A 24,718-nucleotide genomic window follows, 5' to 3' on the forward strand; every position below is an offset into this window, starting at 1 on the left:
CACATGAGGAAATGTTCACCATCCCTGGTTGGAAAGGAAATGCAAATAAAGACAACCCTGAGATACCACCTTACCCCAGTCAAATGGCCCACATCCTAAAGTCAGCCAACGACAAATGCTGGAGGGGATGCGGAGAAAGAGGAACCCTATTACACTGCTAGTGGGAATATACACTTATACAACCACTTTGGAAAGCAGTCTGGAGGGTCCTCAGAAAGCTAAATATTGACCTCCCCTATGACCCAGTCATTACCACTTCTAGGCATCTATCCTGAACAACAGCAACCAGGATACAAGGACACATGCACCTCAATGTTTATTGCAGCACTGCTCACAATAGCCAGGATAAGGAAACAATCCAGAGGCCCCACCACAGATGAATGGATCCAAAAATTGTGGTATCTATACACAATGGAATACAATGCAGCCATTAGAAAGGACAAAATAATGGCACTTGCAGGGAAATGGATAGAACAAGAAGAAATGTTGAGTGAGGTAAGCCAAGAGCAAAGAGATAAACAGCACATGGTCTCCCTGATAAGTGGATGTTAAATCTAAATCGTAAGGTGATATGACTTGAGAATTAAGAAACAAAGGACCTCTACTCATCTGGTCAAATCACTACTAAATAACCCCATGCTGCTGATCATATATATGGAATATATGTGCACACCAGAGGGAAACCAGTAGAAGACACAGAACGAGAGGGAATCAGGGAAAAACATACAACAGTGGGACCCTCCAGCTGCACTGGATAGTGATCAAAATGAACTAAGTAATTCAATGGCAGCAATGGGAGGGAGGGAATGAGTGGGAAAGAGGGAACAGTTGACGCTGTGCAAAAAGAAAGAAATGTACATACCACCCAATGTGGAAGAAATAACTGTGTTGTCAAAGCTCACAGAACACATAAATGTTATAGACCACGATAGACAATTTGCCCCATGAAAGTCAGAATATGTTTGTGACTTTAACAAAGCATCGCTATCCCACAACACTGTGAAATTTGGGAAATTATGTAATCACTTAATCACAATAAAGAATTTGAGGGAAAAAAAAGAATTAATGTATGACACAGTAAAAAAAAAAAAATAAGGCATGAATTGGAAGAAGTAGAAAATAGGGATACAGGTTGACCCACTGTAACAATGAGATGTACAAGACACCATGTTGAAGACGATCTTTACAATTTAGGTTGTGGGGGGAGTGTAGTTGTGGAGGTGGGAGGGAAGGGATGGTAGGAAAATAACAAAAGAGGAGGCAACTATGCTTGATAAGAAATGTACTCATTACCTTGCTCATGTAACTGTAACCTCTCTGTACAGTATTTTCACAATAAAAAATTACTAAAAATAAAAAAAAGAAGTAGAATGACTGTGAAGACCTGATGTAAGTTTAGAGATGAGAAGAGTCTAGATTGTGTCAATGGAGCTGGGAGTTTTTGAGCTAGGATTTGTTTAAATTACATGAATGGTACCTGGCCTGGCCTGTATGTCAAAGAATCATGATGTCTTCTATGCAAAGGCAGAAATTCAAAGAACAAGTAGGGATTTGACAAAGGGAAGCTAATCTGCATTAATTTGTCACAGCATTAGAGTTGGTGAGAAGGGTCAGTCTGGGCATTTTTGAAAGTAGGTCTTGATAAAAGTTTGCTGAAATGTAGGATGAAGACTAAAGGAAGAGGGGGCAGAGATGGAGAAAGATAGAAGATGCAGGATTAGAAAGAGAATGGAGTTGAGTTAATACATGTAGATCATTATGGAAAGAGAAAAATTGTGAAAACTAAGTATATTCTCAGAATTAAGTTTCAATATCCTATTACTCATTGAAAATGGAGTTTTACTAAGCAGTTGCACATTAGAGTTAGGAGTCTAGAATTTAGTACAAAGGGTCAGAACAAAAATACACACCATGTCACATGTACCAGGCCTGGATTTACAACCACGAGACTCAACAATAGCCTAGAGTACAGAATGTCCAAGAGAACTTTCTAAGATGATGGTAATCATGACTATGTGATGTCTACACTGACTGATAGGGCTCCACCAGCTTCCTGTGTCTGCTGAATACATCCAAGGTGGCTGGCAAGGACAATACTGGACAGCACAGAATGAATGAACTTGATTTGAAGCATAGAAGAAACCTGAAGTTGATCCCAGGAATAACCAGAGGTAGAAACTTGGAAACAGAGACTAAGAAGCAGCCAGTGGTAGAAGACAGAAATGAAAATGTGGCATCTCAGCAATGATGAACTGACCCAAATGTCAGCAAGCGATTACACTGGGTAAGGTTTAAGAAGGACCACAGAATTTGGTGATGGAAAAGAATCATGATTGCTTTTGAACATAAACACAGATGTTAATTTTCAAAAAGCTAAATGACAGGCTCCTTTCAAACACAGTCACTGTGAAATCTGACTCAACAAAAGTTAAGCACAATGTTAATTATTCTTCTGTATATTTTAAGCCTTCTATAATACGTCATGAAAGTACCAAAGGTCAGTGACATCAAGAAAGAGGCTGTTTAAAAGGACAGTCAAGAACATAAATCTGAACTTACAATATTTTATCTATAATGATAGATAACTTTAAAAGGTATATTAATTCGACTAGGAAAAAGGAAAACAAAGAAGGCTGAGTGGTATAAAAATACGCGATGTTCTTTCAGCACTGCTGTTGTTATTTTTGAAATGTCCTTTGGCATCAGTCTTGCAATCACATATTTTTAATTGTCTATATATCACACACTTGAAATAGCACTTACCAAAGTGTGAATATCTCCTTCATTAAGGGCGAGATCCCGCTTAGTGATGATATGGTTCCGGTCACCTTGCCCAGCAATGGAGTCATTCTTTTCAGGTGTTTGCAAAGAGGAGATCTAGATGACATTGGAAAGTGGTGGCAAACAGTAACAGAAAAAATTTTACATTGACAGGTTGACATAAACTCTTACATATGATTGGCAAATGGTATATGACTATTTGATGTGACAAATTTACCATTTGATGTTTGGTGAATGGCTAGAATAGACAGCAAAGATTAAAGTTCTGAATATGCTCTCCCAAAGCTAATTTTCCCATTGCACTGCTAGAAGAAAAACTGATGTAAACACATGAAATACCCCGAAATCCCACAATACAACCATGATGAGTATCAATTATGAGTATATTTTTAATTTTGTCTTCTTTACTTAGACCTCTTTCAATAGCTTCTTATGAAAATGTATGTTCTAGGATGCAGATGTCTTTATTCAGAAGTATATGTAATTCTACAAAATAGCATTTATTATTCTGAAGACAGCAATCTCAACAGCCTAACAGCTTTAATACATGATTAGACATGTGGTAGACCAAGATGCAATGCAATCAAAGACAAATTGAGTCTTAAAAATATCTCCTCAGACTCTAAACATTCACACAGTGATTCCAAAGGAGGATATTCTTAGGAGAGGATGACAAGGTCTCAATAGTTATGTGCATATGCTCATATGAAATGATGCTTATCAAAATAAACTCCAAGAAATAGAAACAAGAGTTTTTTTAATTGTACTGTTTACAGTGCTTTTTTTTTTCTTCTCTTCTGTTTTATCCCTTTTTCGCTGTTTTAGATTTCTGTACCCTTTGTCTTATATGTAAGTTTTTCTGATTTGGGGAGGGGAAGGGAAAGCACAGAAATGGTGGGACAAAAGGTGAATTAATTCAGCAGTGATACTCACTAGACACTGCTAGAAATGAACTATAGAACTTGGGGGCAGGGCTGGGAGTTGGGAGAAAAAAAACTGGGAAAAAATGAGGGAGGGAGGTGACACTGCTCAAAAAGAAATATACTCATTACCTGACTTCATAACTATAACCCCTCTGTATATCATCTTTACAATAAAAATTGAAAAAATTATCTCCTCAAGTTTATTAATACTCCATAAATATTCAGGACTTCACAGAATTTATTCTTACCCATAATATATAAATCTAATTCTGAGTTTACTGGTTATACACTAAAATATTTTTTTAGAGTCTGAATTTAAATTGTTTCATTTCAGGTATTTCATTGCTAAGTTTAATAAGAAAGCAATAAGAGGTCATCATATTAAAGAGCAGCCAGTAAGAGCAGTACCTTGATTCTCAAAGGGTTGATCTCCATATCTGAAGTACAGTTCATAGGCCCATCAATGTCGTAATGAAGGATATACAACAAAGTGTTATTATTGTATTTGTATGGCCACTGGAGATTCAGCATGGCCTTGCTGAATGAACTCGGACCATTGTTTCTCAGCTAATAAAGAAGAGAACATATAAATCAGTTGGGTAAAAATCTACTCTATAATGCTTCCCATTTATAAACTTAAGTCATATAAAAACAGGACTTCAATAATTAATTTGATAGATTCAAAATTATAATATATAATGATTAAAATGTAGTCAATGTATAAAAATGAACCAAACTCAAATCTGTCTCTTGAACATCAGGATGAAAATATAACAAGAGTTAAAGTTAGGCATTGTTGGTCAGGCGCCTATAATCCTAACTACTTAGGAGGCTGAGATCTAAGAATCAGTTCAAAGCCAGCTTATGCAAGAAAACTGGAAGTGGCACTGTGGCTCAAAGTGGTAGAACATTAGCCTTGAGCAAAAGAGCTCAGGGACAGTGCCCAGGCTCCAAGTTCAAATCCCATGACTGACAAAAAAAAAAAATGTTGGAGAAATGAAAAGACTTGGAAAAAAATCATATTAAGTGAAGTATGCTAGACCCAAAGAAACATAGGTCCTATGGTTTCCTTCATAGATAATAATGAGTACATGTCTAGGATAGTCCTAACAGATGAGCAGAACAGCTCAATAGCTATGTATATATGACCAATAAGATGATGCTATGAACTCTAAGACATGGAGTTTTTCTTTGTTGTTGTTTTTAATGTACAATGTGATTTCCTTTTTCCTTTGTGTTTGTTTTTTTCTTTTTCCTATGGTTTATCCCCCATTATCACTGGATTTGATTTTGGTACCCTGGGTATTATATATATATTTATCTGAATTTGGGAAAAGAAGGAGAACAACAAAACGGTGCAACAAAAGACAAAGAGAGAACCGATGCAGCAGCGATACTCACAAGACAATATGTTGGGAATGAACTGTACAACTTGGGGGCAATGAGTGGGAAGGAAAGTGGAAAAAAATGAGGAAGAAGGTAACAAGTTCAACAAGAAATGTACTCACTACCTTATATATGTAACTGTAACCCCTCTGTACATCACCTTGGCAATAATAAATTTTTAAAAAATATTGGGCATTGTGGCTCAGTTCTACAATCCTAGCTCTGTGTGGGAGGTGGAGGTCAGGAGAGCATGGTTCAAGGTAAGTCCAGGCATTAGTTTCTTATCTAATAGCTGGCACCTATTCCCCTTGCTATAGAGAAAGCCCAGTAGCTGGAGACAGTGGCATATGCCTGTCATCCCCAGAGATGGGGAAATACAAGAATACTGAAGTCTAGGCTGACATGGGCATAAAACAAGACATACCTCAAAAATAACCAATGCCAAAAGGTGCTAGAGGTGGTAGAACAAAAAGATGCTCAGGTGGTAGAACACCTGCTTTGCAAACATGAGGCCCTGAGTTCAATCACCAGTACCTCCAAAAAAAGGTGATTATTGAAGTTATTTATAAATCACTAAAAAAATATTCTTCCTATAGAAATAAAATTTTGATTATGATAGGTATTTTTAAATGATAGGTATTTTTAAATTTTTAGTCAGAAATACAAATGCCATTGACGACACAGCCAACGATCTGTTTCTTCTATTCACCTAGAACTAATTGATCGTAACAAATTATAGCAACTGTTTTCTATAAATACTTTAAAACTATTTGCCCAATAAAAATGAATTTACAAATACAAACTGTTTTGAAGAAATCTGTTATGTGCTTAGCTATTCAAAGTTTACACACAACGGTAGCCTGTTTTCTACATTAGCTGCTGCCTTGTTGATTGTCTCACTAGGTTTCCATTAAATCCATTAGGTACAGACCTCATAGATATGCTGAACAACAGGCCCAACATCTTCTTCAGTCTCAGGGTTCTCCTTGTACTCCCAATTCGGAATTGGAAGAAAGATATGATCAGGACTTGAGACCCTAAACAATAATCAAAGAAAAACTACCATGAATGTCATTTTCAAAAATACCCTATATTAAAATGGATAAAATCATATCTATAAAAAAAAATCTTGGGAACTGGGCTTGGTGGCTGATTCTTGTAAATCCTAGGTACTCAGAAGGCTGAGACCTGAAGTTCAAGGTTCAAAGGCAACCTGAGTTAATCTTCAATTAACCAGCACCCCCCTCCTCCTCAAAAAAAGAAAAAGAAATAGAGTGTATCTCAAGTTCTAGAGAATTAGACTTGAGTGGTAAAAGCTAAGAGATAACATTTGGGCCCTGAGTTCAAACTAATACCAGTGCATGTGCACTCATGCGCATGCACACATGCGCACGCACACACACATACACATACACACACAAATAAAAACAATAACTTTAGGCCTGGTGCAATGGCTCACAAATACACTACTAACTACTTAGGAGACTGAGATAGGAGGTTTGTGGTTCAAGGCAAGACTAAATACAAAATAACAAGCTGAGCAGGGTACATCCTATAGATGAGCCTCTCAGGAGGCAGCTGGGATGACAGTGGTCCAAACCAGCCTGGGTAAAGCCTGACACCCTATCTAAAAAAAACTAAAGCAAGAAAAGCTAGGGAATGTTTCAGTTGTTACAGTGCTTGCCTGGCAAGTATGAGTTTCTGAGTTCATTCACCAGTATTTCCTAAATAAATAAATAAAAATGGAATTTTTTAATTCTTAAAAGATAAATCTACTAGACATGAAAGTAAAACAGGCTCTGTTGGGGGAGTGGGTATCAGAAGGAGCAGGGAGGGTGAGGTGAGAGGGTAAATGAGGGTGAATATGATCAAAGTAGTTTATATACATGTATAAAAATAGAAAAGTGACACAAACTGAAGTTGTTTTAAGAATGTGGAGTGAGATAAGGGAGAGGGAGAGATGGGGTGAGGCTGATGGGGTACACTGTCTACACGTATGGAAATATCAAAATGAAATCACCCTTTCATGATTACTACATGCAAATAAAAAGCCATAAAGCTAGTGAAATCACATATACATAAAATCACTACACCTAAATCTACAGGTCACAGGTAAACTGCCAAAGTAATTTGTGTAGAAGGTCAAATAAACATATTTTGAGATTACTGTTACCATATTTTCTTCCCATAAGACTAGCAAATAAATATTTGGAGCTTGGAATATATCTACGGCCTTATTTCTACAACATTTATTGCCTAATGAACCACCATTAAACACAGTGTCTTTTGCCCAAACAAGCCAGGGCCTAGAGTTACGTTTTTTTTTTTTGTCGGTCGTGGGGCTTTGAACTCTGGGCCTGGGCGCTGTCCCTCAGCTCTTCAGCTCAAGGCGAGCGCTCTACCACTTGAGCTACAGCGCCACTTCTGGTTTTCTGGTGGTTTATTGGAGATAGGAGTCTCACGGTCTCTCCTGCCCGGGCTGGCTTTGAACTGCGATCCTCAGATCTCAGCCTCCTGAGTAGCTAGGATTACAGGCTTGAGCCACCAGAGCCCGGCCTAGAGTTACTTTTCAGAAGCAATGTTGACAAGGAGATATTCAACTTAAAAATTATACTGACCCTCTAATCTCAACAGCAGCCAAAACAGCAAGGTCAACTTTGTAAGATACAAGAGGGCTGACTTTGTCAAAAAGATTCGAGCTGAAAGAAAAAAACACACACACACACATTTTTAGGACTGAATGGAGCATAACCATCATCAAAAGTCTTCCAGACATAAAACCTCATGGAACTAAAAAATGAACAGAACAGCAACAGAATGAAACACTTAAAAGCCGAAACAATTATTTTTTTCTTAGCATTTAATTCCAAGAAGTTAATCGAGTTTAACTTTTTAATTTTTTAAGTTTGCTTTACAAATTCATAACTGATATTATAATAATTCATATAACATAGACTTAAAAATTCTACAATCATGTATGAACATATCAACCTATGGAACTCCATCGTATTTAAAGTATTTAAGCCAATCTATTGAGATACCTTTGGATTTGTAAATCAAACATCACAGATGTATCCATCTCGGATTGCTGATGCACACTGAATCGAAGACCAGCAAAGAGCTGCAAGAAGGGATAAAGAACAGAATGTTAACCAATGTCTTATCTGAAATTAGAAGTTTCAAATCCAATGACCAAATACAAAAGCATTCTAAAATACTGTTTTTGTGAGCTTCCAATAAAAGTGAACTAAAGTTTTTAAATCTGACTTTCCCTTTATTTACTTTTATTCAAGATACTTGGGCCAATCCATGGTGGAATCCATTTAACAAAAACTATTACTTATACCTTCTTATGATATTAAAAATCATTTTAAAATGACAAAAGTAAATATTTGGTGATCCAAGGCAAGTAAAGTAATTATGCACAATAATTTGATAATAGCAAGCTATAGACATCAGAAAGTACCGGACTTTTAACCCCTGCAGCTAGAAAGTTCACAGATTATTTTATAGAGAAATCTGAGCCACCAGGTACAAGACAGCAGGAGTCTTGGGGAAATACATAAATGACATATAAAAATAACACCTCTTGCAGACTGATCCTCTCTTCCACATACACCACTTTCCAAAGCCTGGGGCTGGTCCCTTAGGGTAGCCAGAAATTCCCTACACTGAACGAGTTATGCACTGAAAAACTGGAGACAAGGAGAATGAGAACCAGAAATCATGTTGTGTTCTGATTGGCTGAAAACATGAAAAACTGGAACTCAGGATATGTACTCAAGCTCTCTTTCCTAAGGTACCGCACACCTACAAATAATGACCTTTATTTGAAAAATACGTCAAAAGACAGTGGAACATTTGGGCTCCCAATAACACATATCTTCATATGATTATACCAATGTATCATTAATAACTCTTGTTATAAACGCAACATAACATATATTGTCATGTTTTCTTTGATCCTAGGATGATACCAGGTATATTTCTGGTTCCTTTTTAGAGGATCTGGGAAGACATCCATGCAGTGCTTCTTTTCAATCTCTAGGTAACCCTGCCCCTTCTTGTGAAGGGGAGCCTGATCCAGCCAAGTTTCTCTTTGATCTTCTGTGTGGGCTGATTATACAAGGATTCAAGTTAATGAGCTAGCTTGATTTCATCTAAGAATGACGGTTCTGGGATCTAGCAGATTGGCTTCTGAAGACCAACTCAAGTGTTAGCTACTTCAAAATACGAAAATCAGAATTTCAAGTCTTAATTTAAACCATGATCTCATCTATTTATCAAATGGATTACCATGTGGTGCAGCTTATTACATAACGATAATAAAGCATCACCATCATGTAGTATCTTAGTTAAAAGGAAACAGAACAATGTTCATCATTAAACTAAATTAAAATCAGTTTGATGACAGCATTTTAATATGTATAGGCATTTTTTATTACTACAAACAAGACCAAGAAAAATATGGCATTATCTTTGTAGGGGAAAAAGTGATTCAATTCAAAATGTCTTACTTGAGTTCCAGCCTTCATTGGGTTTCCGAGGTCACATACCACCTGGCGGGTTTGGTTTTCTGTCTTAAAGGCACAGGAAAGCCTTGCTAAGGCCTTCAATGGACAAAGAAACAGGATACAAAGAGAGATTAAGCCAGAAGAACAGAAACCCTAAGACTATAAAGTCCCTATACAATATATAGTTACATATTTAAAGTTCCCCTTTTTAAGAAGCAAATAAATCTACCTGAGCAAACATGGAGAAAGAGAGAAGCCAGATTTGTGGTGACCAAATATAAATGTCACAGTGTTTTTGAAAGATTATCCAGAGGATTTAGATATGTAACTACAATGCTTCTAATTTGATGGACAGGCTTAGTTACTTTAATCTATCCAATCTCCTCCATAGGCACTTCTAAAAATGTCATGCCAATACATTATGCAAAGTATTAGGCTTAAAGGAAATTATGTAAGCTAGGCACGCGACTATCTAGCAATTTAGCCTTAAGTAGAAGAGCTAGGTTTTTGCTTCACTAAACAGGGGACTAGCTCATTAATGTTAATAAAGGCCTGTCAGGGCATTTTGATTTTTAAAGAGGCATATTGGCTTACTTCACTGTTTCGGACAACCCCTATGAAGTCAGCCTGCGGTGGGATCGAAACGATGAGCTCAGCTTCATAGGCCCCTTCTCCTTGATTCTGAGCCTTCACAATCAATGTCAGAGGGTTGTCGTCCCCAATGTAGACCTTCTTTTGATCACTGCAAGTTAATATAAATCTAGACTGTGAAAAAAGACTACATGGGGAGCGCATGACTCTTCAAAGTGGCGAGATAAATACACAGCACTGACACATTCAACTCAAACTATTTTAAGGTTTTATCATACCACCGCAGAAAACAGAAAATAGCACACGTTCAAATCTAATTCTTCTTCAGTAAAAGTGAATACTAATGCCACTCATATTTTTCCATTTTTCATATTTAGTGCTGAAGAAATTTTATATCTTTGTGTGGACTTTTTACTTCCCTGATCTTTCTCTAAAAGATGAATTCCTTCTTTGTGATGATTCTCACAAATAATCTTCCTAATGTAAAGATATCCCTTGCGTTAAAAGCCTTTCTATAATGATGAGTGTCTTCAGAAGACGTGATACTATTTCATGATTCTATCTGGAGATGAACAGTTGTACTACTTGTCAGGCTAGACAACTAGTAAAAACACAGTAGATGTTTTTTAGGCTCAAGATTAATAGTTTTATGATTATATAAAATTATAAATTAGCCGGCACTGGTGGCTCACACCTGTAATCTCAGGAGGCTGAGATCTGAGAATCACAGTTCAAAGCCAGCCTGGGCAGGAAAAGTCCATGAGACTCTTATCTCCAATGAACCACTCAGAAAACTGGAAGTGGTGCTGTGGCTCAAGTAGAATGCTAGGCTTGAGCTGAAGAGCTGAGGGACAGTGCCCAGGCCCAGAGTTCAAGCCCCGAGACCAACAACAACAAAAAATTGTTAATTACCTCTAGTATAACTTATTCTCAGTAAAATACTGGATAAATGCTCTTCTGTTTAAACTTCTTGGGGGTAATATTTACTGCTTGGAGTAAAACTTACCTATCTACAGAGACTTCTAGTTTAGGTTTGCAGATATTGTCTTCACCACAATCAAGTAGAATATGAGCCTAGAAAAAAAAGTTTATTTACAGGAATAAATATCAATATAGTTTGCATATACAGCATATAGAAATACATGGAGATATCTATGCATGTAGATATATAAACACACATTCTCTTTCTTTGTAAATGGATAGATAGATAGATAAGTGAATAGACAGATGGATAGAGATGCAGATTACACCCTCAAGGCAAATGAGATCATACTGATTTATACATAGGTTAATATAGCTAGTCAAGAATGAAAAAGAAAAACATAATTCATAGGATATAATATAGTTACTTGAATTAATTTTGCTTTACAATAAATTAGCTATTAACATTTTAGAGTGAGGTCTGGTGTACAAGAGAAAGCAAGAGTCAAGAAATGAGGGTTCAAGTCTGTTGCTAGCTAAGCTGTATGATTTGGGAGGCTGAGGGAGGAAAATTGTAAGCTCAAGGACAGGCAGGCTAGGGAATGAGACTCCGTCTCAGAAAAAAAAAAAAATCTAACAAACAAAAAAGCCAAACAAATAGAGGGAGGATATAGAGCTTAGGTAAGAGGTAAAAGAAGGAATATAAAATTTAAGATAAATAATAGATAAATAAATATTTGAATACAGGTTCTTTACATATAATTTTCTAAAATTATAAACATGTGCATGGAATTTTATGCTGCATTATGAAAAGAATTATCAATGTATTACATACATACATGAATATATATATATATATATATATATATATGCTTTTAAAAAACAATTAAGATGTACCTAAAGCTACTAGGCCCCAAAGATGTTTAGCAATTTACTAAAAAGTTAAATAAATTAGCACTTTGAAATAATTCATCTCCTGGAGTTATTTACAAATTTCCAAATATGAAATGTGACCTTGTCTTTGTCTTGATAAGACTAGTTAGTCTGAATTAATGATCTCTGATCTGGAAATTTAAGAGTATTTTCTCTCATGTTTCTTCAGTTAAACATCTATCAATGTGATAAAAAGCAAATCCTTCTGCTCTTTAAAAACCTGAGCTGTATCATCTTAGGAAAAGATGGAAGAGCAAAACTGGAATAAGCAGAAAGCCAAGTACCTGTCGGCTAACGTTGGCGGGAGTGAACTGGTTGAGAATGGGCTGTAAGCCTGTTGCATCCACAGCTGTTCTATAATCCAACCGGTACTCCATGAAGATCGTAATAGGAGTGAGCTTGTCTCTAAATTCAGATTCATCCTAGAAATAGAAACACTGCAAATTTAAAATGACATCAACTTAAACCCTTCAGACAAATTCATAGTAAGAACAGTCTATCTGAAAAGCTCAGTTATCCAGTAGAAACTTATAAGCAGTTTTTGTTTCATGATGCAATATTTGCTTCACACAAAAGTGGAAGGTAGGTTCACTCTCTTCAAGAATCAGGTGAATATTGATGAGTGTGCAGATTATCTGGCACTGACTGAACTAGATCACCATGACTGGAGAGAGATGGGAAATGGAATATTGCACAATATAGGTTGTCTTTGACTATCTTTAGTCTTTTCAATATTATTTACTATTGATCTCTGTATCTGACAACATTTTCATGACTACTACATAAAACCTTTGTGATGGATGCGACACCTGACAGATCTCTAGCTTCCATCAACTCAAAGCAACAAATGCGTTAAAGATCTGAATCATAAAGATTTCTCCTACCAGTCATAGTGGTATATTCCTGTAATCCCCGCTATAGGATTGAGATACGAGGCTGAACCCAAACAAAAACATGAGACTCTCTCCAGAAAAATAACTATGGCAAGAAAAGACTGGGGGTATGGGTCAAGTGGTAAAGCATTTGCCTAATAGGAGAGGGCTCTGAATTCCAACCCCAGCAGCCATGTTAAAGACCATATCTGAATCCCATTGAAGAGATGGCCCACTTTCTCAAAGCCTGCCTCTTTGATGACTCAGGTGCTGTCTTTGGTTCTGTGACTGGAGAAGCTCAGGTGATCTCTTCCATGCTGGACCATGTCTTTCAGGGGTTCAAGCCAGGAAGAGGTCTGGATCCCAGATAATGGCTAGTTATATTTGGTTCAGACCACACGGATGAAGACTACCTTCTTACTTTCTTTAAAGTGGACTTGTTATTTTGTGTCAGTAAAATAAAAGAAGCCCCCCAAAACACACCACGTATAATAACTAGAATTTTGCCAATACCAATAAATATCGATAACGATAAAGTTACTCATCTGCTGGGTGCCATGTTGTAGATAGGGCTATTCAGCTAGCTTTTACCTTGCGTATATCATGACACAACACTATCTTCTAGTTTGCTCTCCCTTTTCCCCTCTATTTCAAATGGGATCCAATGGAGTGATCTGAGATTTGCTTTCTGTTCAAAATCTTGTTAAGACTCATCTGTGCTCTTGCATACAGAGAAGATTAACTTTGGCTATTCAATGATATGTGTGCTATCTGTATAACACAATTGGTTGCTTCTCCTGACAAGTTATTAGACTTGTTTGGGGGTATTCTTTCCTATTACAAAATGCCCACTCATTCTTCTGCACCTAAGTAAAAGAGTCATGTTCCACTTCCAAATTTTTTATCTTAACACACCCTAATCCAACTTGGTCTATTTATCTTTTCCTATAAATTACTAGATTTTAGTTTCTTTATACTGGCTAAGTAACTTGAAAAACATTTCTGTGTAAAACTGGAGTGAAATCCCATTTTCTTATTCTGTCCTTCACCAGGTGAAGTATTCATTACACTTACTCCTAGAATGAATTAAGATAATATTTTAGCTTTTTTTCTAATCTCTTGAAGAGTTTATTATCAGAATTAAGTAGCGCCCTTTTTCTTGTGAAGGGGAAACAATTTTGGGAATTGAACCAAGGGCTCTGTGCTTAGTAGACAAGCACTCTACCACTTGAGCTATGTTTTGTTTTGAGATGTTGCTAACTTGCTAACTATGCCTGGGCTAGCCTTCTGTCTCAACTTTCTTAAGTATCTGGGAGTACAGACCTATACATCCATGCCTGGCTTAGAAACAGCTTATTCTCGAATGTATTGCAAATAAAACCATCTGAGCTTGTGCTTACTTTGAATAAAGACTTGGCAGAGGGCTACTGCAGTTTGAACTCAGGGCATTGCACTTGCTAGACAGTACTCTACCACTTGATACTTACCTCCTCAGCCTATTTATTTCTTGCTTTCATTATTTTTGTGACAGGGTCTCATGAATTATTTTTTCCCTTTCAGGGCCAACCTCAGAGTTCTATCCTCCTTTCTGTGCCTGCCTCCCTCATAGTTTGGATAATAGACATATGCCATCAAGTCTGATTTATCTGTTGAAATAGGATCCTGGTCACGTTTAGTCCTGGCTGGCTTCACCTGAGTAGCTGGAATTAAGGTCTGACCCACTGCAAACTACATTTGAATAAAGATTTTTAACTGAATCTTAATGAAATGGTTATAGAATTGTGCCAGTTTTCCACTTTTATGGCAGTTGTACTATGTCTGTCTGGGAATATTCTTGTTATCCAAGCTTTCCTGACTACTGGTACATGGTTATTCTTAGCATCTTATTATTTTACTCCCTACTTTATCTGTGGTTATTTCCTTTCTCAATTTTAAATTTTGTGGGAGTTTTTGTGTTTTCTTCATTTTCCTTTATCAGTCAATGAAAAAATAGCATTCATGGTATACATTTACTGTTATATTCTGCTTGTGTAACGGCCACACAGTGTTATGTAGGATTTTCATGATAATTCAGTTCTAAATAAATTTCCACCTTTTTTTTTTGTCAGTCGTGGGTCTTGAACTCTGGGCCTGGGCACTGTCCCTCAGCTCTTCAGCTCAAGACTATCGCTCTACCGTTTGAGCTGCAGCACCACTTCTAGTTTTTCTGAATGGTTTACTAGAGGTAAGAGTTTCACGGACTTTCCTGCCCGGGCTGGCTTTGAAACACAATCCTCAGATCTCAGCTTCCTGAGTAGCTAGGATTACAGGCGTGAGCCACTGGTGCCCAGCCTCTACCTCTTTTTGACAAGAAGGTCATTTAAAAATCCTATTCCTATGATTTCCTAGCAAAAAAAAAAATTCCCAGCCTATCTTTTTGTTTCTAATTTCTGAAAAACAAAAGTTTGGCTATTTAGTATCAACCAAGCAATAAAGGCTTGGTCCCCATTGTGGGAAAGGCTTGGTCCCCATTGTGGGAACTAGTAGAAGGTTTTATCATTTGGGACATGCAATTGTGGAAGCCTGGCCCTTTCCTCTTTCGTTGCTTTCCTGGTATCTGTGTCTCTATACCTTATTGCAGGCCCAAAAGGAACAGGGACAACCAATCATGTATGAAAACTTCCAAAGCTATGATAAATTTTTCTCTTTGTATGTTGATTATCTGTGTCATTTGTTACAGTGATGGGAAACAATTACTCCATGATTATATTCTACTCTACCTCTCTCAGTCCCTCTTTTTTTCTTTTCATTTGCATTCATTTTTGCATTTCTTTTTTTTTCTTTCTTTCTTTTTTTGTCGGTCCTGCGGCTTGAATTCTGTGCCTGGGTGCTGTTCTTGAGTTCTTCAGCTCAAGGCTAGCGCTCTACCACTTGAGCCACAGCACTACTTCCAATTTTCTGGTAGTTAGTTGGAGATAAGAGTCTCATGGACTTTCCTGCCCCGGCTGGCTTTGAACTGCGATCCTCAAATCTCAGCCTCCTGAATAGCTAGGATTACAGGTGTGAGACACCGGCGACTGGCTCATTTGGTGTTTTTCCTAACTTAACCTAAGCTGACCCAGAGCTTGCAATCTTCCTGCCTCTATCACAAGAATAATGGGATTTTAGGAGTGAGTGCACCACACTCCTGGCCAGGTAACATGCTTTCTATGAGATCCCTTTCTGAAATACCTTAAGCTTTCTTTGTGGTCTATGCATGGTCAATTTTTCTATTCTCTAATTGTTTAGTGCTGAGCTCTATAGAGGTCTGTTAAATCAAGCTGCTCAATTATGTTGTGTCTTTGAATCTTTACTCATGCTTTTTTCTTCTTTTTTTAAAAATAATTTTCAGCCTTTTTTTGAACATTTTATGTAAGTTTCTATTCTACAAACACTAAGTCCAATATTTTACATCCTTCTAGACTAAAATTTCGTTTCTTCTAGTGGCTATCCTGGTTTGACACTTTTTTTTTACTCTTTTAATGAATTCATGTTGCTTAATCTCAGCACACAGGGATCAAGAAGCCCAACCTGGAATGCTCTCCAGGATGCTAGGCATTTGATCTTGCTGGAGTCAAGGTGTAACTCTGTCTTAAGAATATTCTAGCATCATTCAAAGTTCTAGGCTTCATGCAGGAGTCTCAAGGAGAGTCACAGAGGTCACAAGGTCACAGGCTCAGATGAGTCTGATTGCTGTGCTGGTTTCTGCAATTATCATTCCCGGTCACCCCAGGTTCTACCCCCTTCCAGCAAGCTAGGCTCACTATTCAACCTTTGCCACTAGGGTTGGGTTTTTGGGTGTTTTGTTTTGTCAATTGCTTAATTTTTGAATCCTGGAGATTTTTTTCAGTATCATCAGAGGTCAGAAATAGTTAACAAATACGTGTATCACAATCCCTTCAGTAATATTACTGGTTATTCAGAATTATTCCAGAATTCAGTGAAAATGCCATTCAAAACATCCAGGCTGCCCAGGAGTTGAGCCTAGCTAGTACTTCCACTGCCAAATGTGACAATCAAAACCACACACTACCTAGCCCAAGTCTAATTTTCTATGTGTTTCATTACAGTTGGATGCCAATTCATAGAAAGTGAAAACCCATTTAGATGGAAGTGGTAAGTGAACAATAGAAAAGATATGGCACCGAAAGCGCCCTTACCCGTAGATATGCTACGAGCTCCTCACACTGTGCAAGGCCCCCCCGCGGGATAGTCATGTTCTTGGAGTGACTCGGGGACCTGTTATGGAGAAACAGTGCTCGTCGAATTGCTCCCTTTTGCTTCAGTTTATCCAAAAGAAGCTCCACCTGGAAGTCTATACAAATCAAATGACTTATAACCAACATATTCTTTATGGATGCTATCTGCCTAGATAGAACTTTCATAGAAATGTAAATATCACTGTTTTTGTAAACAGAGGTGACAGTACATTGCTGTGACACCATAATGTATTGCTTCCAAAAATACGTCACAATAATTTATCCATTTATCTCCAAAGTAAGGTCATACATAATCCCAAACAATGATAGTGGTGAAAGCAAGTACCAGATGAAAATTCTCACTTAATTTATATTGCAAGTAGTCCAGGGAATGAAATATAGCAGAATTAAGATTTTCACCACTAGATGTCTCTCAGTAGGAGAGCATCTGCTTAGCATGCATGAGGGGGTTCTACAGCCTGCACCAATAAAATAACAAGCACAGACTTCTACCATTAATCCACGTAGCAAGACTCAAGCAGTTTTTATTAAGAAGCATTCATTAGCATAAACCCATATAATTGTATTAAACACTAAGATAAGTGAACAATTGGTAGCATTTTAATGTTCTGCTTCAAGGAAGCTACCATATCAAATTGCCAGATACATATGTCCCTCCACGGCAAGTGACCAACTAGAGCTTAATGTGTCAAAAATCCCCTAAAAATAAATGAGCAGTCAAGTGATGGAAAACACAGTTGCTAGGATTCAATTCGTTAAGAAGTTCCTTAGAATGCAAAACTCGAAAACCACGAGTCCCTTTGCAAATTTCTTCTAAATCTGACCTTTATTTTATTTTTATGTTATTTTTATTTATTTTTTTATTTTTATTGTGAAAATACTGTACAGAGGGGTTACAATTACATGGGCAAGATAATGAGTACATTTCTTATCAAGCATTGTAGCCTCCTCCTTTGTTTCCCCTTCCCATCCCTTCCCATCCTCCCCCCTGCCCGTCCCCCCCCCACCTTTATTTTAAAGTTAGGTGATAGTTTGTCTCACGTTCTGTTCTTCTCAGCTACACTGCCCTCCATGTGTTTTCTCAAACACAGTGAGCATACTCCAGATACAAGCTTTCTGAAACTGCCACTCCTGTGTGGACTGCTCCTCCCTCCCTGTGTCCCATGGCTCCCTCATTTCTCAGGTTCCTACAGAAAATGTTCTTGCTATTTTATATGGACATTCACACCACTCCCACCTCCATCAGTGCAGTCTTCTTCTCTGCTTTGTCATGGCTCACTGGCACCTGTCATATCTAGCATACTGACCAAAGTGGGACAACATTTCAGGAGAGGAGTAGAATTTGCTGGGTACTCTAAGCTTAGGGACCAGACCTCTCTTCTTCTCATCTTTTCTAGAACACCTTCGTTCCTAAGACTCTAGGGATTTCATCTCAGCAGATCATCCACGTGTGAACCAAGATGTTCACTTCTCCCAGCGTTCATTACTGTACATAACTGCTGAAGACAGCACACTCACCATTCCACTTGCTACTTTGCTCTCAATGTCCAGTAATAAATGTACTATATCTGAGTCAGCTGTAGAGTTGCCAAGCAAAGTCAAGTAATTATACTACCATCTTAAATACCTTTAAACATATTCAAATTACAAAAGAACAATGATAACAATTTGAATAACTATGCAGTGTTGTACAAACAATGTCATTCAAATATCATGGTTTTTCATAAGACACTTACTAAGTCTTCTGGGAAGTGATCCTTTGCCATCTGCCTTTAAACAGAACCTGACATTAAAACTGCAGGGAAAAAAAAGGATGTAAATCAATCTTATAATCTAGATATAGTTTTGAATTGTACCCAAGTGCCATAATTCTAATACAGTTGTCCTGTGTATCTAGGGGGGGAGGTATTGGTTATAGGAAGTTTCCCTACATTTCCACCGAAGCCAGTGCATGTTCCTGACCCTTATAAAACATATCACATCATGTTGCATTTACACAAGTTATAAAACCTCATGCAATGTAAATGCTATGCAAGCAGTTGTTCTACCACATTGTTTAGGCAATAATGAAAACTGTCTCTGCATATTCAATTCACCCTTGCCTAAATTTGCAATACAGAACCTACTAATGCAATGTAGAAGGCTAATGGTGCATAGTTTATATCAGGACAGCATTCGTCCGTGTCATGTCTTAATATTATCCCTAAAATATGAAGCTATACAAACTAGTACATCCCATTCTTTAATAAGTTTGGCATATTTGATCTCATGGTGCCTTACTGAAAAAAAAGACAACTTCCTCTCAAGTTTATAGACCAATGGATAAATCTAAATGAGAGAAATGGCAGTTGAGATTCAAAATAATGTCTCATTTTATAAAACTGCTTCCCACATTTTTGTTTTTTCAGTACTAAGCTAAACATTTGTTTATTCCAAGGTTTTTGCATGCTACCACTTCAGCCATGTCTCCAGCCTTTTTGCTCTTTTGTCTTTTGGTTTGTGGGTAGGGTCTTGTTAAGGGTCTTGTTAGATCTGGGCCTCCTTGGTCACTATGATTATAGATACGCATCATCATACTGGGTAAACTATTTCTTTTCTTTTCTTTTTTTCGGTTGGTCAAGGAGTTTTAACTCTGGGCCTGGGTGCTGTCCTTGAGCTCTTTAGCTCAATGTGAGTTCTCTACTACTTGAGCCACAGTGCCACTTCCAGTTTTCTGATGGTTAACTGGAGATAAAGAGTCTCGTGGACTTTTCTGCCTGGGCTAGCTTTAATCCGGGATCTTCAGATTTCAGCCTCCTGAGTAGCTAGGATTATAGGTGTGAGCCACCGGTATCCGGAGGTAAACAATTTTGTAACAGGTCATGGATACTGCACTTTGGGTATTCTCAGATATAAAGTCTGAAAAAAATATACTTTGAAAAACTTTATAGTTTTACCAGGCACTGGTTGCTTATGCCTGTATTCCTAACTACTTAGGAGTCTGAAAAACATGGTTTGAAGCTGAAGCTCATGCTGAGGAACATATTTTGAAGCATGCTTGGGCAGAAAATACATGAGATTCTTATCCCTACAATTAGCCAGCAAAAAGCCACAAGTGGAGGTATGGCTCAAGTGGTAGAGCACAGTCTTGAGCAAAAATACCAAGTAAGAGTTAAAGGCCTTAAGTTCAAGCCTCAGAACCAGTGCGCACACGGGCGCACACGTGTGCGCACACACACACACACAAAATCGTAGTTTCAAGAGCTTGTTTAGGGCCTTGAGTTATAAGATTTGTTAGTTTTTCTTCTTTTTAATGACCAAACATAAGGACCATGACCAAACATAGTTCATTAAAAGCTACTTTTATAAATAATGCTTTCTATGTCATCTTCTTTAGAGCACGATTTCCATTTACCAATCTACAGTGTGAAAATAGAACACATACCTAGAAACTGCTTGCCACCTTAATTTTTAATTATACTTATAATGACTAAATCATTCACAATGATCATAACTATTATTATACAAAAAATAATCTTACCAGGAAACCTTAAGAGCCGTCCCAGGTAGTGAGCAAGTTTTATTGTCTTGATTTAAAATGCTAGGGTACACATCAAGACCAGCATTTACAGTGATAACTGGTCTGGCCCTGTATTAAAAAAAGGAAAAAAAAGATGAGAAAGAAAAACATTATTTAAAATATTAAATCAATCTAAGCATTCACTTTGTGTCTAGTGGCAAAACAAACAGAAACAATCTAATGTCAGAGGGCCAGTTTGTCCTAATTTTAATACTGAATGCCCTGTCATTCAGTTCTAGGCAAAGTGGGACAACAGATCAGCCTATCTGAATCCAGTCCGTTGAAGCAGAATTTCCAATAGTTGTGTGATGTACAACTAATGCAGTACAGGACCTTAAGGGGTATGAGTGCTACAAGTCCTGCCTTGCTGATCTCTAAGATAGCCACGATACAACTGTAGCAGGAAAGGAAAAAGATTTGATAATGTAGAAAGAACACCTATAGGGTTGGAAAGGTAGCTCAGTGGTAGATTGCTTGCCTCATATGCATGAGGCCCTGGGTTTGATTCCTCAGCACCATATACACAGAGAAAGCCGCAAGTGGGAACTATGGGTCAAAAAAAAAAAAAAAGAATGCCTGCAGATCTCTCTCTCTCTCTTTCTTTCCCTCTCTCTCTCTCTCTCTCTCTCTCTCACACACACACACACACACACATACACACACACATACACACAGAGAATATTTATCATAGCACATACTAATATACTAGTAACAGATAAGAGGAAATACATGCATTATTGCTTCATTTAGAGCAACTGGTGAAATCCATGCAAATACTCAAAAATCCAAAACTCCAAAAGCTGTAACACTTCTGGTTATCAGCATTTCAGATAAAAGATATTCAATCTGTCAATATATTTTTCTAACATGTATATGCACAAGTTCAAATCTTGCATAAAAACAATAAGCTCCGGTCAATAAAGTTGTCTCAAAATGAGAAAGCCTTGAAATCCATGAGTACACATTGTTCTCCTATAGCTGTCATTAAATTGAGCCCTCACAAACTTCTATACACTGCACCAATGTTGGTATTCCTAACATGGATAAACTCAGCCCACAGTATAAGCATCTTAATATTCTCGAGATACCAGCTGCTATCATAAGGCATGAAGAATTGATTAATACAGACAACAACTGGGAATATGTACACAACTGGGAAATAAATATGCAAACTTACACATATTACTCTAATAAAAATATTCATTTAGTACTCAGAGTACTTGTGATCCCAGAGTACTAAGGTACAAACACCAAGTAAATAGCCTCCCTCTTTCAGAAAAATATATACCACACAATTTGTACACTTTAGATTTTATTTTTGAAGGGCTAGAGGTCAAGGCTAGGGCCTTGTGCATAGTAAGTAAGTGTTAAGGCTAGGGCCTTGTGCATAGTAAGCAAGTGTTCTACACGAAGGCCTAGGTTGGATTCCTCAGTACCACATAAACAGAAAGAGCTGGAAGTGGCACTGTGGCTCAAGTGGTAGAGTGCTATCCTTGAGCAAAAGAAGCTCAGGGACAGAGCCCTGAGTTTAAGCCCCAGGACTGGCAAAAAAAAGAAAAAAGAAAAAAAGAAAGAAAGAAAATGAAGTACAGCTTTCTATTTAATACCTCCTTATATACGTATTCTTTCCCTGCAGCAAGTATTTCATAGAAAGAACAAGCACACTGTATCATTGCTTCAAGAACTGAAACAAATTTAAACACTGACCCTTAAGCTTTCGAATATTTTCATGTTGAATATTTCTTTTTCTTTTTTTTGACAGTCCCGGGGCTTGAACTCAGGGCCTGGCACTCACTATCCCTGAGCTGCTCTTGCTCAAGGTTAGCACTCTACCACTTGAGCCACAGAGCCATTTCCAGCTTTTTCTGTTTATGTGGTACTGAGGAATTGAACCCAGGGCCTTATCCATGCAAGGCAAGCACTCTACCACTGAGCCACCTTCCCAGCCCTCATGTTGAATATTTTTATACTACAGAATATGGAACCTACCTGTACAAGACTGCTCGGTCAACACCAAAAGCTCCAACAATTAAATCTTGAGAGAAAGTTAAAAAAATGTTATTAGCAATAATGCTTTATTAATTTTATGTCACTTTATAAAATACTTAATGTAATTAAAAAGAATTAAACATATTCCCAAGGTAAAAGTTGAAAGAAAACACGTATAAAGCTATAATATCTAAAAACTGTTTTTTAAAAAAGCTCAGCAGTACAAACACTCATTACAAGATCACTTAGATCTTTAAAGTGAACAAGAATTCTTTCAATGAATATTTAGTAGGAATTGCAACAACAGGGAAGGGCCCATTTCCTATACATGAATACGCCAAAGTTTAGTTTTGTGGATGCCTGTGCAGATTGTACAGTTATTATTAAATTTCTTTTTTTCCTCTTGCTTTGTTTCAAAAATAAAGATAAACTCCAAAAAAGCACACACGCATGTGCATACACATATACATGCACACACATACACAGACATGCTAAATCTGATAGCAGAGAGCATTCAAATCAGCAAGAATAAAATGCATCCATTTTTACATGTAACTGATACAACTCGTGATTTGAAAACAAAATGAAATCAGAGCTCCGTCATACAGATACAAGCTGAATGTGAGGAAGCCCTTTCTAAGTAAAAAAAGTATATGAGAAATCAGAAGGACAGGTGAATTGAATCACATGAAAAATTTAAAACTTCTCCATAGATAAGATGCAAATGTGACAAACTGGGAAACGCTGAAAAATTCAGAAGCCAACACCTCTAGTATTTAAGGTACTAAGCAAGGTTTATTAAAAAAAAAAAAAAAAACAAAAAAAAACAAACACATCTCAATCGAAAAAGAGACAAAAATACATTTTAGAAAGCCCCCAAACTGCAAAAAGATATATTAAAAATGCTCACTAGTAATCTGAAACTGTTAACTGAGACAAAGTAATATTATCCATTTATTATATAGCCAAATTATTTGAAAAGAGGAATGATTATGGGAAAACAATCAATTGTTTATTGTTTTAAAAAGCTGACTAAAAAAAACCATTTGGTAAATTTGTTTTTTGGGGAGGAAAAAAAAGTTCGTTAATTTTTTTGTTAGGTAATTTTTAATACAAAGTTTTTTATCTCTTAGTTTTTTTTTTGTACTTTTTTATTGTAAAAATACTGTACAGAAGGGTTGCAGTTACATGAGCAAGGTAATGAGTACGTTTCCTATTGAGCATTTGCCTTCTCCTTTGTTTTTCCCCTAGCATCCCTGTTTCCCACCACTGCCACCCCCTTCTACACCTCTGGCCGAAGTTGTAAGTTGATTTCAACAGAGTGTCTTGTACATCTCACTGTTACAATGGGTCAACCTGTATCTTTATTTAAGCATTTTGTTTTTACCCTTTCCCTTCCCCTTCCCGAATTAGAGAAGTGTACATACAAGATGCAGGGCACCGACATCAAATACAGTGAAAGCAGGGGTTATACCATGGGGGAGGAACTTACAAAGCAACAAAAAAAAAATCACATAGTACCTTATAAATAGGTTAGAAACAATAGCAAGAAAGAAAAAAAGATGTTTGTGTCCCTATCTTGGGTTCATTTCGCTTAACATCATCTTATATGGTCATATGTACATAGCTTTTGGCCTTTTCTGCTTGTCCTACACATGTATTAGATATTGCAAATAAGGGAAACCATGGGACCTATGGTTCTTTGGGTCTGGCTTACTTCACTTAATACAATTTTTTCCAAGTCTTTCCATTTCCTAACAAATGGAGCCAATATGTATTAACAACCTTAAAACAACATAAATTTGCCACCACAATTTTAGGATTTTTAACCTGAGGTATACAATATAGAACTGTGCAGAGATAAATGCATGGAAATGAAAAGTAAGGTAAAATAAGATTTGTTAGAAGGGAACAAGTGGTAGAGCATCAGCTATGAGCAAGAAAGCCAAGTGACAACTTGAGGCTATGAGTTCAAAGCCCAGTACCACACACATACAAAAAGAAAAAAGAA

General features: G+C 37.2%; 1 protein-coding gene across 2 annotated transcripts in view; it reads right to left on the bottom strand.

The window, feature by feature from the left end:
* Window positions 1-24,718, bottom strand: part of Itgav (integrin subunit alpha V) — an 87,999-nt gene that overhangs the window by 9,004 nt on the left and 54,277 nt on the right. For both annotated transcript variants that reach the window (XR_006148677.1, XM_042688229.1), the window contains exons 14-26: window positions 22,708-22,753; window positions 20,680-20,787; window positions 18,896-18,954; window positions 17,100-17,254; window positions 12,334-12,471; window positions 11,202-11,269; window positions 10,199-10,346; window positions 9,608-9,700; window positions 8,132-8,211; window positions 7,709-7,789; window positions 6,022-6,127; window positions 4,113-4,271; window positions 2,764-2,877 (exon numbers count right to left, since the gene is read on the bottom strand). Coding sequence is in view for 1 of the 2 variants with exons in the window: in XM_042688229.1 (XP_042544163.1) it covers window positions 2,764-2,877; window positions 4,113-4,271; window positions 6,022-6,127; window positions 7,709-7,789; window positions 8,132-8,211; window positions 9,608-9,700; window positions 10,199-10,346; window positions 11,202-11,269; window positions 12,334-12,471; window positions 17,100-17,254; window positions 18,896-18,954; window positions 20,680-20,787; window positions 22,708-22,753 (1,355 nt within the window). In the remaining variant the exon portion in view is untranslated. The remainder of the gene's footprint in view (window positions 1-2,763; window positions 2,878-4,112; window positions 4,272-6,021; window positions 6,128-7,708; window positions 7,790-8,131; window positions 8,212-9,607; window positions 9,701-10,198; window positions 10,347-11,201; window positions 11,270-12,333; window positions 12,472-17,099; window positions 17,255-18,895; window positions 18,955-20,679; window positions 20,788-22,707; window positions 22,754-24,718) is intronic.

This window comes from Dipodomys spectabilis, unplaced genomic scaffold, assembly GCF_019054845.1.
Source record: "Dipodomys spectabilis isolate Male_0828 unplaced genomic scaffold, ASM1905484v1 ptg000115l, whole genome shotgun sequence".
Lineage (NCBI taxonomy): Eukaryota > Metazoa > Chordata > Mammalia > Rodentia > Heteromyidae > Dipodomys > Dipodomys spectabilis.